The sequence below is a fragment of the Rhipicephalus microplus genome, chromosome 6 (assembly GCF_043290135.1).
Source record: "Rhipicephalus microplus isolate Deutch F79 chromosome 6, USDA_Rmic, whole genome shotgun sequence".
NCBI lineage: Eukaryota > Metazoa > Arthropoda > Arachnida > Ixodida > Ixodidae > Rhipicephalus > Rhipicephalus microplus.
In genome coordinates, this window is record NC_134705.1 from 69,187,528 (window position 1) to 69,200,695 (window position 13,168).

At 43.1% G+C, this 13,168-nt stretch overlaps 1 protein-coding gene across 12 annotated transcripts in view; it reads right to left on the reverse strand.

Moving 5' to 3' along the window:
* Window positions 1-13,168, reverse strand: part of hppy (MAP4K3-like protein hppy) — a 225,569-nt gene that overhangs the window by 106,796 nt on the left and 105,605 nt on the right. For all 12 annotated transcript variants that reach the window (XM_037419107.2, XM_037419105.2, XM_075866054.1 and 9 more), the window contains exons 5-8: window positions 12,760-12,832; window positions 9,148-9,342; window positions 4,874-4,955; window positions 884-994 (exon numbers count right to left, since the gene is read on the reverse strand). In XM_037419107.2, the coding sequence (XP_037275004.2) occupies window positions 884-994; window positions 4,874-4,955; window positions 9,148-9,342; window positions 12,760-12,832 (461 nt within the window). The remainder of the gene's footprint in view (window positions 1-883; window positions 995-4,873; window positions 4,956-9,147; window positions 9,343-12,759; window positions 12,833-13,168) is intronic.

Consider the following 13,168-nt stretch of genomic DNA (forward strand, 5'->3'; position numbering starts at 1 on the left):
TCGCCACACAGCTATAAAGATTTCTTTCGTACAATCACTTGCACAGTTAACTTATGCTATGGAAGCGCGCACCGGTTGCTCTACTGCTAGTGAGTTCTTCCAATGTGAACTATTTCCCAAGTGGCAAATCTGATTCATAGAATTTTAGTTGGTGGCGAATCTGATTCATTGGATTTCAGTTGATCAGACGAGGATTCACTCAAGAGTTTGGCCTTGAATAATCATGAAGGAGCGACATCTCTGAAGTGTGTGAGGCAATATGATTAGGATTAAATCAAAGGTGACCATTTAATTTCCCAGTGCTTAAAGCAGAAGCATTTTTAACCAGAAAAGAACTCTGGTGCACTTACTTTTGTACGCCTGTGAGCTATGTTTATTATGATGCATAATTCTTATTCATAAAGAATAGTAAAGGTGTTTTTGTTTACAATTTTGCTAGATGTTACTATGGATAAACTATATGTGTGTAACACAAAATAATTGTTCTCTAACTTTGCGATCATGAAAAAAATTTGATCATTTTTTCTTAAATAAAATGGCCTAAAGAATTTATTTTAGCAATAAAAAAATGACACATTTTTGGCATGCATTTCACTAAAAAAAGTTCAACCCTAAAAGGGTTAATTTTAGACCGTTATTTAGCCACATGCTTCTTTTCTTTTTTTCTATCCAAGCCTTGTGGTGATGAGAAATTTTCAGTCCACTTTTTCATGTATTTCTAGCACTGCATGGCCTGGAATCATTAAACCAATGCTGTACAATTGTAATGTCGGTATAGGAATATAGAATGTTGCACAACAAAGACAGGTATCAAGTTTATACTCTGGTTAGGCTGCGCAATGCTTGCATGCAACACTGTGTGTACGAAATAGCTAGCACGCACCCCTTCATCGTCCGGGTCCAGGTCGTTATAGTTGTTGTGCGGGTTGTTGACTTTCTCCAGGAGTTCCCGTGCCAGTCGCTTGGTCAGGTGGTCTCCGTTGAGGAAAGGGTGCTGCAGAGGGAGATGGAGAGACTTGACGATGAATAATAATTTCGAGTGTATCACGAACCAAAGCTGCAATATGACTACGAGGGACGCTGTAGTAAAGCGCTCAATAAATTTCGACCGTTTGGTGTTCTCTAAACAAAACTGTTGGTTAGGCTGTCTTGGTACAACATGACTAAGAGCGCAAATTTAGGTTTGAGGCGAATTCTAAAGGAATAGTGACTTGGTCGAATAATTCTGAACCGAGTTCAAATACAGTCAGGCCCACATATAATGGTCCCACTTAAAACAAACTTTCGCTTAAAACGAACAATATCCGCGTGACCGTGAAAATATACATTGGTTCAATGGCACAAAATCGCACTTACAATGAACGTCTCCGAGCGCCGCTGATTGGTTACAGCGAACGAGTCAGCGGTCTGCCGACTTCCTGGAAATCCGATTTTGACCTCCGATCAGGCATTGGCGAGGCACCCATACATTCTTTTTGTTAAACGCCGACCCTGCCTCCGCGCCCCTTTAGTTGCCGCTCTCCCCGACCGCTTTTTGTTACGCACCCCTCCGTCCTTTGTCCCCCCGCTACTCTGAGCACCCCGCCAGACGAGACGCGTGTTTTCACACAGCCACCGATCTTTCGAAGACAGGTCGGTGATCTACCCTGTTTTTGATCGCTAGTACTGTCGTTGGCGTCGCCGGCCTGGAATGACCAGATCATTTGCCAACATCGTCGGCCACCGACTGTATCCGATAGTCTGGGTCTAGTGCACGCGCGTACGCTACCCCACCAACTCTGATAACTTGCGATTTGTTTCGCGTTTAGGACTTGTTCTCGCTCACTTCGTACTCAACTCAGCATGCTTTCCGCGCGCGTGCGAAAGCGCGAAAATGCTGCTAATTAGCGCGGAACGAATCACGAAATATCGAAGTTCGTGAGACGTTCGTGCGGCCATGCAAACCCGCCGGCGCAAAGAAACAATTTTTTGTCCACGGCCGCCGATTCTTCGAACACCGCCGTGCGCGCCGATTCAGGCGGCCATGCACTCTTTCTAAGTTTTTCTACGTGCGAGTTTCGCGGACCTTTCAAGCAAGCTAACCAACCTGCCTCCTTCCCGTGTGTTTCAGTTTTCAAGGTCCCCTCCCGCCGCATTCTCCCCTCCCTTTATCACAACTCCTTGCCCTTCTCTCGCAAGTCAAATCACCTCTCTTGATCACAACCACTTCGCTCGTCTACACCGCTCCGCGACGCCCTCCACGCTGGCTCGAATTAGTTTCGTTTTCTGGCTGGAAACGGGCCCACAGCTGTTCCACGCACTCTGGCATGCGCATCGCGTGTTCGCATCTTGCTCACACTTGTTGTGCGTGTGTGGTCATGATGGCCGACGGGAGGACTAGCACACTTTTTCCTGCCGCTCAACAAAACGTCGAAAGTGTGACCACTTGGCTTGAGCGTAATCCGCGCAATGGCTGCCGCGTTGCGGAGGGCTTCCTCATAGTTGTTGACCACTTGGCAGCCAACTTGCTGCTTCGGGCGTCCCAGTATTCAGCTGTGGAGATGGTGAATATTTCGGCGGCGGCGGTGACGGCTACATGCGCGCGAAACTGTTTTCGCGAGGCCGACTTCGTCAACGTCGGGCCCGATGCCGAGCCTGAAGCTTCCGAACTGCAGCGGCGGTTTGTGGCAGCGCGTCGTCGACTTCGACCTGGGAGAGTGTAGGACATCTTTTGCGATGGTGTAATTACGGCCGATGATGATGCCGACACTGCGGAGCCGTGCACGAATTGGGACATTCTGAATGAAGTATGTGGCAAGAGCAATTCGGAGGAATCGGATTGCGAGAACGACGGAACTTTGGAGCCAGTGCCTCATGCAGCTTATGCCATGGGCCTTGGCGAACGAGCACCCTGCCATTTTAAATGAACTCGAGACTGCCCTTATCGCTTCTGCTATTCGAAACACGTGTATCACGGACTTTTTGCGGCATAAAAAGTTTGCGTTTTCAGTCGCAACTTTTTTTAAAAGCTGTGTTTCATTTACTACAAACTTCGGGATACAGCGAACGGATGCCGTGTCACGCTCAGGTTCGTTATAAGCGGGCCCGACTGTAGTATGATCACATATTATAGAGAAAAACGAGCATGTTTGCGATTATCCAACTAACCTGCGCAATGTTTTTGAAATTTAAACAAGGCATGTGCAAATGTCACCCTTTTTGGTTCAAAGAGGAGTGAAAGCAGCTCCGAATGGCAGCAGGATTCACCTTTCATTAGAATGCAAGTTACAGTAAAACTGCGTTAATTCGAAGTCACTGGGGCCGCGAGAAAGCTTCGAATTAAGTGAGTTTTTGAATTAACATACAAAAAGTGGGATGCAAGGAAATTAGAACTAGTCAAAGTAATTGGTGCTCGTCGTTTGCTGTGCCGGCTAGCTTGTGGCTCCAAAGGCCATGTTGTCCAGTAATACCTGGTCTTCATTTTGCCGCAAACGTGGAGGAACCGTGGGTCTCGCTGCTGACCGAAAAAAAGAAAAAAGAAAGAAAACGCAGTAGTGATCAACTAAAATGTGCGCCTGCAGAAAACAAGACATCTTCACTACAACACAGTAGTGACACGCGGGCAGCATGTCGCCTGCTTTTCGCTGCATCAGCACGCCATGATGCGACCATTCGCACATTGTGTTATAATCATGAATTTATTAATGGCCAGTATGACGAAGCTCACAATGAGTTTTGACTAGAAAAAATGATCTTTGAAACTTTAGAACTTATTTTTCGAAGTAGGTGTTGCTGGCAAGTACTCCGTCAGCAATGCGAAGATGCGAATCGCTGGAGCAACCGGCAATCGGAGGTTCCCCTACATCGCGATTTTCGCTAAACTATTTTTTACGAACTTTTTTACAATCCCACAAAGAATGGGCAAACCATGACCCACTGACATTGCGAGAAACATGCAATAAGTTGCCCGCATGTCACTACTATGTTGCAGTGAAGCACAGCTCGTTTTCCGCAAGCGCACGTTTCGGTTGACCATGAGACCGTTTTTTGTTCTTTTTTTTTTGCGCCAGCAGTTGCAAGACTGAATGCTTCAGCTGCCACTCATTATTATCGATACTTTGCATTGTTTTGTGGCAATTAATGGCCGTCATTCCCGTGGATTCACGGCGAAATCAGGATCTGGAATTGGCACATGTCACCTAATGTTTCCGAATTAACCAGACTGGTGCCGGCCGCCGCTTCAAATTATCCACTCAAACTTACATGGCCAAATACGAGACCACAGAAATCCTTCAAATGAAGCGGGATTTCAAAATAACCGTGTTCTAATTAACGAGCTTTTACTGTATAACCTGTAAAATATGCTAAGATTTAAAATCTACTACACTTTCAGCATACAAGCCGGTATATCAAGCTTTTTAAAACTTAAAAAATGATGAATATATATATTAGAGCACAATGTTTACTAATCCTTGAAGTGAGGTTTGGAGGCAGTGCAAATTTGCCTTAGACATGTCTATTCATGGCAGAGCATCTCTACTCTGCAGTGAAATTACTTTTACACAAGAATTACATGACCTCAAGTATGCCCTGAAAATATTTGTTCATTTCGACTACTTTAAAACTTTAAATAAGGTAAATTTCTGTCAATGCAAATCCAAACACTGCAACATTCATTCGAATCTTCAAAGTTCTCGAATATTCGCACATGCCTAGTATATTACCATTCACTACAACTTGAAACCACAGAAGTGACATTCCCACAAGACTGCACATTTACTTTTCCCTAGTTACCTAGACAACAACACCGCTTTCTGTGAGAAAAGCTCTGCGACCATATTAACTGTCACATTGGGCTCCTCAGTTTGCTCCTGTCTTTTCGTCCATGGCTTACCATGAGTAACCGCTCGGCTGTAGGCCTCTTCTTGGGGTTCTTGGTCAGGGCCACCTTGACGAAGTGGTGGAAGTTCTGGGACCTGCAACGTAGCATCACAAGCACATGAAAAGCACCAGCATGAAGCATGTGCAACAAAACAAAGTCGAAAATGCATTTTTGTCGTGAATTTGTTTCTGCCCCCCTGCAAGTGCACATGCATGTGCAATGTAAAGAAATATGTCGATTCAGTGAAGGCTTATAGTTTCACAAAAATACACGAAGAGGACCGTGTGAATACTTGAAACTTGCAAAAAAAAAAGACTCATATGTTGTTCTGTTAGGTGGGGTTTCCGAGTCAAATAATGATTACAGCAGAGCATGAATAATTTTTACGAGCAACAAAATTGAGTAAGAATTAAGGGCATACATCTCCACGACTATGAGCCCCGCCACGGTGGTCTAGTGGCTAAGGTACTCGGCTGCTGACCCGCAGGTCGCGGGTTCGATTCCCGGCTGCGGCGGCTGCATTTCCGATGGAGGCGGAAATGTTGTAGGCCCATGTACTCAGGTTTGGGTGCACGTTAAAGAACCCCAGGTGGTCAAAATTTCCGGAGCGCTCCACTACGGCGTCTCTCATAATCATATGGTGGTTTTTGGGACATTAAACCCCACAAGTCAATCAAATCAATCAATCGACAACTATAATATTACATTTTCTCACATATACTCAGCAAAGAAACACAGACCATTAAGATTCATGAGAAAGGCAGTAATTACACGCAAATATTGTACGAGGGTGGCTTCAGGACAGCGCTTTGCAGCAATGTAAGGAAGCTTACACTGGCAGCAACAGCTGAGGCTGAAAGTTCGTGAGGATGGGGGAAGTGGCACCGATGAGCAAAACTAAATGCAAATTAAATGCTCACAATCATAAAGCATAGTGTTTCAGGTTGTTTCAATTACGGTGCAGAATTAACTTGCACACTAGAAATGTTGAGTTCATGAGCGGAAACTTTAAAAAAATATTCTAGGTGTTGCACGCAGGGTCAGGTTACAAGCAACAAAATAATGCGTGCAGGATAAAAGGATGACATGTGATTTATGCGCAGAAACAAAAGCAGTGTTCTTTCAGTGAGTTAGACATTTAGATGTGAGGCGCCTTATCGACTCTGGCTGTTGGCATTGCCTGCCTTTGTGGCTTGTCGTGGTGTCTTCCGTCATTGCCCGTCACAGTAACGCAAGTGGCAAAAAAAACAGCGCCTTCACTTAGGAAAAGTTTGTGAAGGCTCTTTCAGAGTAACAAATAGGACAGCGCAGTTAGCTCAGGAAAAGCTTTATTTCTGCGAAGGATGCCGTCCACGATGCTCTCTGTAATAGTAAGAGAGCACTGTCCTCCGATTGCTATTGATGTGTTTCTGTGAGAAACACTGGTGCTTCGCACTTCCCCAGGTTTCATGTAAGTGAAGCTGTTGTCCTTTTGTTTTTCGTTTCTATTTACCCTAAGAGAAGACACTGCTCATAAAAAGTGTTTTTTTATTTCTCAACCTATTTTGATTAAACCTTCCCAAGTTTATGTATATTTGTGTGCTGATTTCAAATATGCAATTATTTTTCTGGCATAAGGTGTAGTTTCTGAAATGAAATATATTTGATATGACTTTTGGGGAGAAAGATTTTTTGTCTAGAGAGAGAGTTTCAAAGTGAATCAGCATATCACAATCCTTTGGAATCACAGCTGATTGAAGCGCAACAAAAATGGATGTTCTAAACCCATCAGAAGAAAAGATATAGTACATTTAACATTTGTGAGCGAGTCAATTTCAAGCTAAGATTTCACTGGCAAATGTTCAGCATATTAGAACTTTTTTTCTGATTGCAGCATGGATGCAAAAAACAAGGGGAACCAGTAGGCACGACATACCCTCCCATGTCTCCGATGCAGAATGTAGTCCATGTCATGTCGTAAGCAAGCTTCCTTACGGTGAAAGAAATGGAGGGGACAGAGAGAGGCAAGCGCCCGAGCAGTTCTGACCGACTACCCATCAGCAGATTTGGGTGTTCGGGTACGGCATTCTGGGGACCGTAATTTGGGGGAAGTCCTCATAAAAACAGACTTCTCATTTGCAGCTCATTTTATGTATGACTGCAGTCGCCTGCTCGGCGAGGGGCGAACCTGTCCAGAGCTTCCAAAAATCCAGTCTCTTCGTGTGCCTACCTGCGAGCTCACTTAGGCGGAACGGGGAGTCCAAATTATGCAAGTAAATACGGCATAGTCAATCGATACTTTAGTATACACATTATGATATTGCCATGCATGTTTAGTGCTTCGTCGCTTCACTTTTATGCAGTCACATTACATCCACAAAAGCTGCTAGCAACGCTTGGCGCAGACCACGTCACAATGTTCGGAAAGCCTCACAAACGTCCGAGATCATTCTGTCAACATTACACACAGGATGCAAATAGCAAAGTTAATTCCAGAGCTCTCACAAGCGCCAGCGGTAGGGCCAGAACCTTTGACGCTGATGTATAAATACTGATTCACCTCACTATCAGTTCATCGAAAGTCAACGCTCTGCCCGTTGCTATCAGTGTGCAGCGTGCATTGGGTTTGAATTTCCTGGCCTCAAGTTTGGCTGAATAAAGTATCACCTTGGACACTCCAACTGCTGCCTTTATCAACGTCATGACCCCGCGACAATATACCGTATTTACTCGCTTAATCCTCGCACTCGCATAATTCTCGCACCCCCCACATCGCCCAACAAAAATACGACTTTTTTTTTTTCCTGGAGTAATTATCGCACCCACAAAAACTGCCGCAATAATGTCATCTGCTCTTTCCAGCCACTGACGATAACGACGCGCGTCATATGGCGCCATCTCTTAAGCATCAAGCATACTATGACTGCACGGAAATTCAATCTAATCCAAGCCAAGCCAAAGTGGCAAGTGCGCGTTGCGGCGTGTTTTGTATGTTGTGTTAGTAATCTTGTGACGTTACGGGGCGATACTGAAGCTACATGGCTGCTTTCAAGTTGAAAGTGATAGATCATGCACTAAACAACGACAACAGGGCCGCCGGTAGGCCCTTCGGAGTCTACGAGTTTCGTGTTCGCTACTGGTGACAACAGCTGAAAGCCACCAAGACACGTTGGGCCTGCTGTGTGCATAAAACTGGGTTTGATCGTAAGCTTTATTTATTTTTTTTCAGAAGGAAACTGCGGACGATTCTATTAAATAGCCATCAGCCCAATACTGACGTCCTACGCTTACCTTTTGAGGGCTCCTGTTGCCCGACGAATGCTACCGCTACGGCCGCAACACCCACAAGCTTTGCATATGGTATTCTAATTCTCGACTATTTGCTTGCACTTTTAGTGTCTCAAATAAATTTTGCCTTGCATTGAACCAGTGCTTTTAACGTTGAGGTAAGTTTTAATTAGTACTTCTCAAAGCTTGTCATTAGTCTCTGGTGCGAGAATCCCGATTTGCGGCCACTTCGTTTTCTTTTTTGCACTGTACGTTTTCGTGGAAAGTTTTCCCCGCGTAATTCTCGCACCCCCCAACTTTGCATCGGTTTTCCGCCAAAAAAAGTGCGAAGATTATGCGAGTAAATATGGTATGAAGCAAAGAACACTTACCGTCTTCATGCACAGCTCATCATGACATGCAATGCGGTGACAGAAGCTTCATACTCTCACGAATAGCAGGACATGAACTTTGTTTTATGTAATTTGTGAAAATGTCTGCTCATGCCATGAGAAGTACCTGAAAGTCTAAGAAGTCCCTTTTCGCACAACAATACAAAAGTCCTTAGACACTATAGTGGAGAATGCTACGGTAAAATTTCAACCAATTGTGGGGCTCCGAGACAGAGACCTCAGTTTACACACACAGGAACAGTTTTAAAAAGTTCTATACCTCTAAAAACACATATAGAACGTCTGTGTTCGAACAAGTTAAAAAGTTTCAAGAAAATGCTAAAATGTTGATCATTTCCCTCTGTGAACGTGGGTGAGCCACAACGCTGACAGGTGGATTCACATCTCTGCTCTTACTGGCGTTCTTCATAAGCACGGTGCTAATTGGGTGTTCTCAAAATGCACGGTCAACCCACAATTTCCATGCACAACTAAGCCAATCCAGCACCTAGCCTCAACTTGACGTGACAAAACACATACGAATAGTGTGCCACTCCACTGACCCTTTCTGTACCTCATGTGGTGATGCCCTACATTTAGAATCTTGGCCCCCAACTTTGACAAATGAAAAAAAGAGATAACACCCACCACTTGACCTTGTCCTTGAGCTGGGGTGGCTTGAAGCCCGACTTGGACATGAGGAAGAGGGCCCGCATGGGGTGCAGGTCGAACATCGGGGGCTGCAGCTCGGCCAGCTCGATCGCCGTGATGCCCACCGCCCATATGTCGCACTGCTGGTTGTAGCCGCCTTTACGCTCCACGGCCGCTACTTCGGGCGCCATCCTGCAAACCCATATCATCGTTGTCTCCCATCTGTACCATTGATTGAGTACTGAGATGACTGCGGCATTTTCTCGTCAAAGGCGGATAAACAAAACCCATCACCAACAAAAACAGACTGCCAGCAACGCTACTGTTGGATAGCATGCAGTGCTACAGAAAGCAAGAGTTTGGCTTTCTCCTCATAACAACAACTCTAACAAACCGATCATAAAGAAATTACTTGGAAATACATGTTTTAGAGCGTGAAAATAGTGCTTGAGTGGGACTACTTTTTTTAGTAGCACGGCCAATTCGCTGCGATTCTTTGTAATGTGGGCTGCTGACTGTCTTCTCAAACTGCACACTGCATTCATTATTTTGCCATTAGTTAGTGATTGCAATCACTGAGCTATTGCTCCTGATATTTCCTGCCCCTGAAATATTTATGCTATGTACAGGAAGTCCCCAGTCAGTTTTTTACTATGCGATCTCCCTCAGTATACGTCGACCTATATGAAGTTACGCCGAATTAATCAAATTTATGAATTTCGGAGTAGTTATGTGCCAAAACTACAATATCATGACTAAGGAGCACCCTTCTTAGGATGCCATCAGAAATTTCAACCACCTGGAGTTACTTAATTAACTACATGAGCCTCCAGCATTTTGCCTACACCGGAATCAGAGCACCACGACTGGGATCAAACAACCTGCGACCTTGAGGTAAAAAAACAAACAAACAAAGAATGCAATTTGATTCCCCTTCATTTTTACCATTAAGCCAATAAATTTTCTTCTCTTGTCTATGATAACAAGTACAGTGCCAAAGATGGATATTAAAAGCAAACTAATGAGAAACAAACAGTAAGCTTACTATGCTAATGTATTGTATGAAAAGTCTTTTTCGCAGCATCAAGATCAAGGCCTCATTTCTTGACCTTCAGACTGAAACCTGAGCATTGACATGTAGGCTTGATGTTAGCTGGGAACCTGTTTCATAAACACATTTTTTTTATCAACAGATTTTCATAAAACATTCATAGCCTATGTACTTTTTCAAAGTGCTGATTTAAAACATGCGACTATTCTTCTACTATGCCCCTTCCTGAAATATATATTTATCGTATATTTATAGCATGACTTTCTTCCAACCATGTGTAACAAAGCAAATCAACATATCACAATATAATAAAGGATGAGAACTGGATGCATTGAAAGAAAACAAAATCCATGCGTATCAACAAAGTGAATGCTGGTGATGGAACCAAGCAGTGTGCATCAGATCAACTATCTGTGAAATGGGTATTCTGAGCCCATATGAACAGAAGCTAGAGAGCGTTTAACATGCATGGGCGAGTCAACGACACGCTGTTATTTTGGTCACAAGAGTTAAACGCGCAACAGTTTTTGTTCCATTAGTCTTTACCTTTGGCAGACGCTCATTTCTAGTAAGCAGACCTAAGCTATAGTTGGCAGGCTCGCATTGTAGTAAGTAGACTTGCGATAATTCAAACTCTGATAATTCATGCTTTCCATTATTTCAAACAATTTTTTTGGTTGGGCCTCTATTCTTTGAATGTATTTAAAAGCCTCTTAATTTAAACTCCATCATTAGGTTAATTCATACTTTTTGCAGGTCCATACCATAAAATATCAGCTGCTTTCCCACTACTATTTAAAATTTTGTGTGCTTATATAATCCTAACAGTCAAAAAATGGAAAATAAGCAACTGAAGACTTGAAGGAAAAAGGCTTTACAAGCAAACGAATGTTTAAGATGAAGTAAATGCATGGTAAACGGTAATGCTTCTCAACTGGTATAGAGACCTTGTGCTGAAGGCACATATATACAGCAATGAAGCAGTTAGAAATTCACGATTTATTTAGAAGGTCTGATCAGCAGTAAATGGTCAATAAACTTACGGACTTTACACCTCTGCTTTGTGTTCACTGCGTGCAGTTAGGGCATAAAGACACTTAAAAATTTTTTGAATGTGACAAAATCAATGCCTGACCATAATGTCACCTCACCCTGAGTCATCCATCTGAGAACTTCTGATAATTTGAACTTCTTGATAATTCGAACAAAATTCAGAGGTCCCTTCAAGTATAAATTCATTACAGTCAACCGTATATAATCCATAAGTTACAATACACCTGTGCTAGACTAGCCTACATATCTGCTTATCCTCTGGATTATTTTACAAGGCTATGTTCCCTGCACTGAGTAGTTCCTCTCTATCACAACCCACAAAGCCTCACACACTTAAGCAAAATGTTCTCATGCGAAGGCAAGTGCATCAATATTTCATCAATGCTTTAATCAACTGCATACGAGCGAAATTTTCTGCCTTTACCCAACAAAATTGAAGCAATCACATACTTGACACCCCAAAGCTGTGGTTATCCAATACTTCATCAGCTAACGTTTTAACTTTTTTTTTTCTCGCTACATACAGTAGACCTCGTTAATTCGAAGTCACTGGGGTTGCGAGAAATCTGAATTAAGCGGGTTTTCGAATTAACAGAACATTCGAAAAGTGGGATGCCAGGAGCTTAGAACTGTTCAAAGTAATCAGTGCTCGTCGTTCGCTGTACCGGCTAGCTAGGGGCTCCAACAGTTATGTTTTCCAGCAATACCTGGTTTTAATTTTGCCGCAAACACGGGGGAACAGTGGGCCTCGCTGCTGCCATAGAATGAAAAAAAAAAAAAAAAAAAAACGCTGCTGTGATCAACTGAAATGCGCGCCTGCAGAAAACAAGACATCTTCACTGCAACACAGTCGTGACACGCGGGCAGCACTGGAAGTAGCAAGGCTGTGGTGCTTTGGCTAGCTACCACTCATTAGTAACGCTACGTTGCATTGCCTTGTGGCCATTAAGGGCCGTCTTTTCGACGGATTTGCGGTGACATCGTGATCTGAAACTGGGACATTGCACCCAAAATTTTAGAATTAACCAAACTGGTGCCAGCCGCCGCTTCAAACTATCCACTCAAACTCACATTGCAAAATATGATATCGCGGAAATCCTTCAAGTTAAGCGGGATTTCAAAATAACTGAGTTCGAATTAACGAGGTTTTACTGTATGTGCCATATTTTTACCCCAACTGTGTCGGAAGTGTTAGTTGTAAAAGTAGAGGGCTTTGAAACATGTAAACATGAAACATGTAAACATGAAACCGAAATATAGTGGTTATAACCGATAGATCGTTAAGATTTGGAATAGCTATAAGTGAGTTCGACTGTGCTTATTTTCCCAAACCTCACCTTTTTTTTAAGTGTGTGCTAGTCATACAAAACTAAGTGAAATAAAAAGCAGGCTAACTAAATTCCAGATTTACTTTGTCATACAGAATAATTCTTTATACCAATGTTCTATTTGTAAAGGTTTAACTGTGCTTTACACCACTGTCAGCCTGTTGAGTGGACACTCACCAATAGGGTGTTCCAATAAATGACTTCCGCTTGCTGATGGTGGCAGTGATCTGGGCAGACACGCCAAAATCAGCTGCAAGAGATATGGAAAAAAAAACATATAAGCAAAACAACCTAATGGCAAAACAAAAAACTTTGAAGGACAACCAGAATTGATAAGTGCAGTTTTCTGTATGTCACATCCACTCAAGTTTTACTTCACATAAAAAATTTCTACTGAGAACCTCATAGTATTTGTATTTTTTTTCATAACAAGACATTTTATATAGTATTACCATAATGCTTACCCTTCAAACTTAATTCAAACACTTCATTCCTGTGTATTAAATCATACGTACTTCAGTTTGTTCTATAATGTGACACAAATATTGAAGTGCCTCTCTTACTTATACAATGCCAGGGGCCTGAA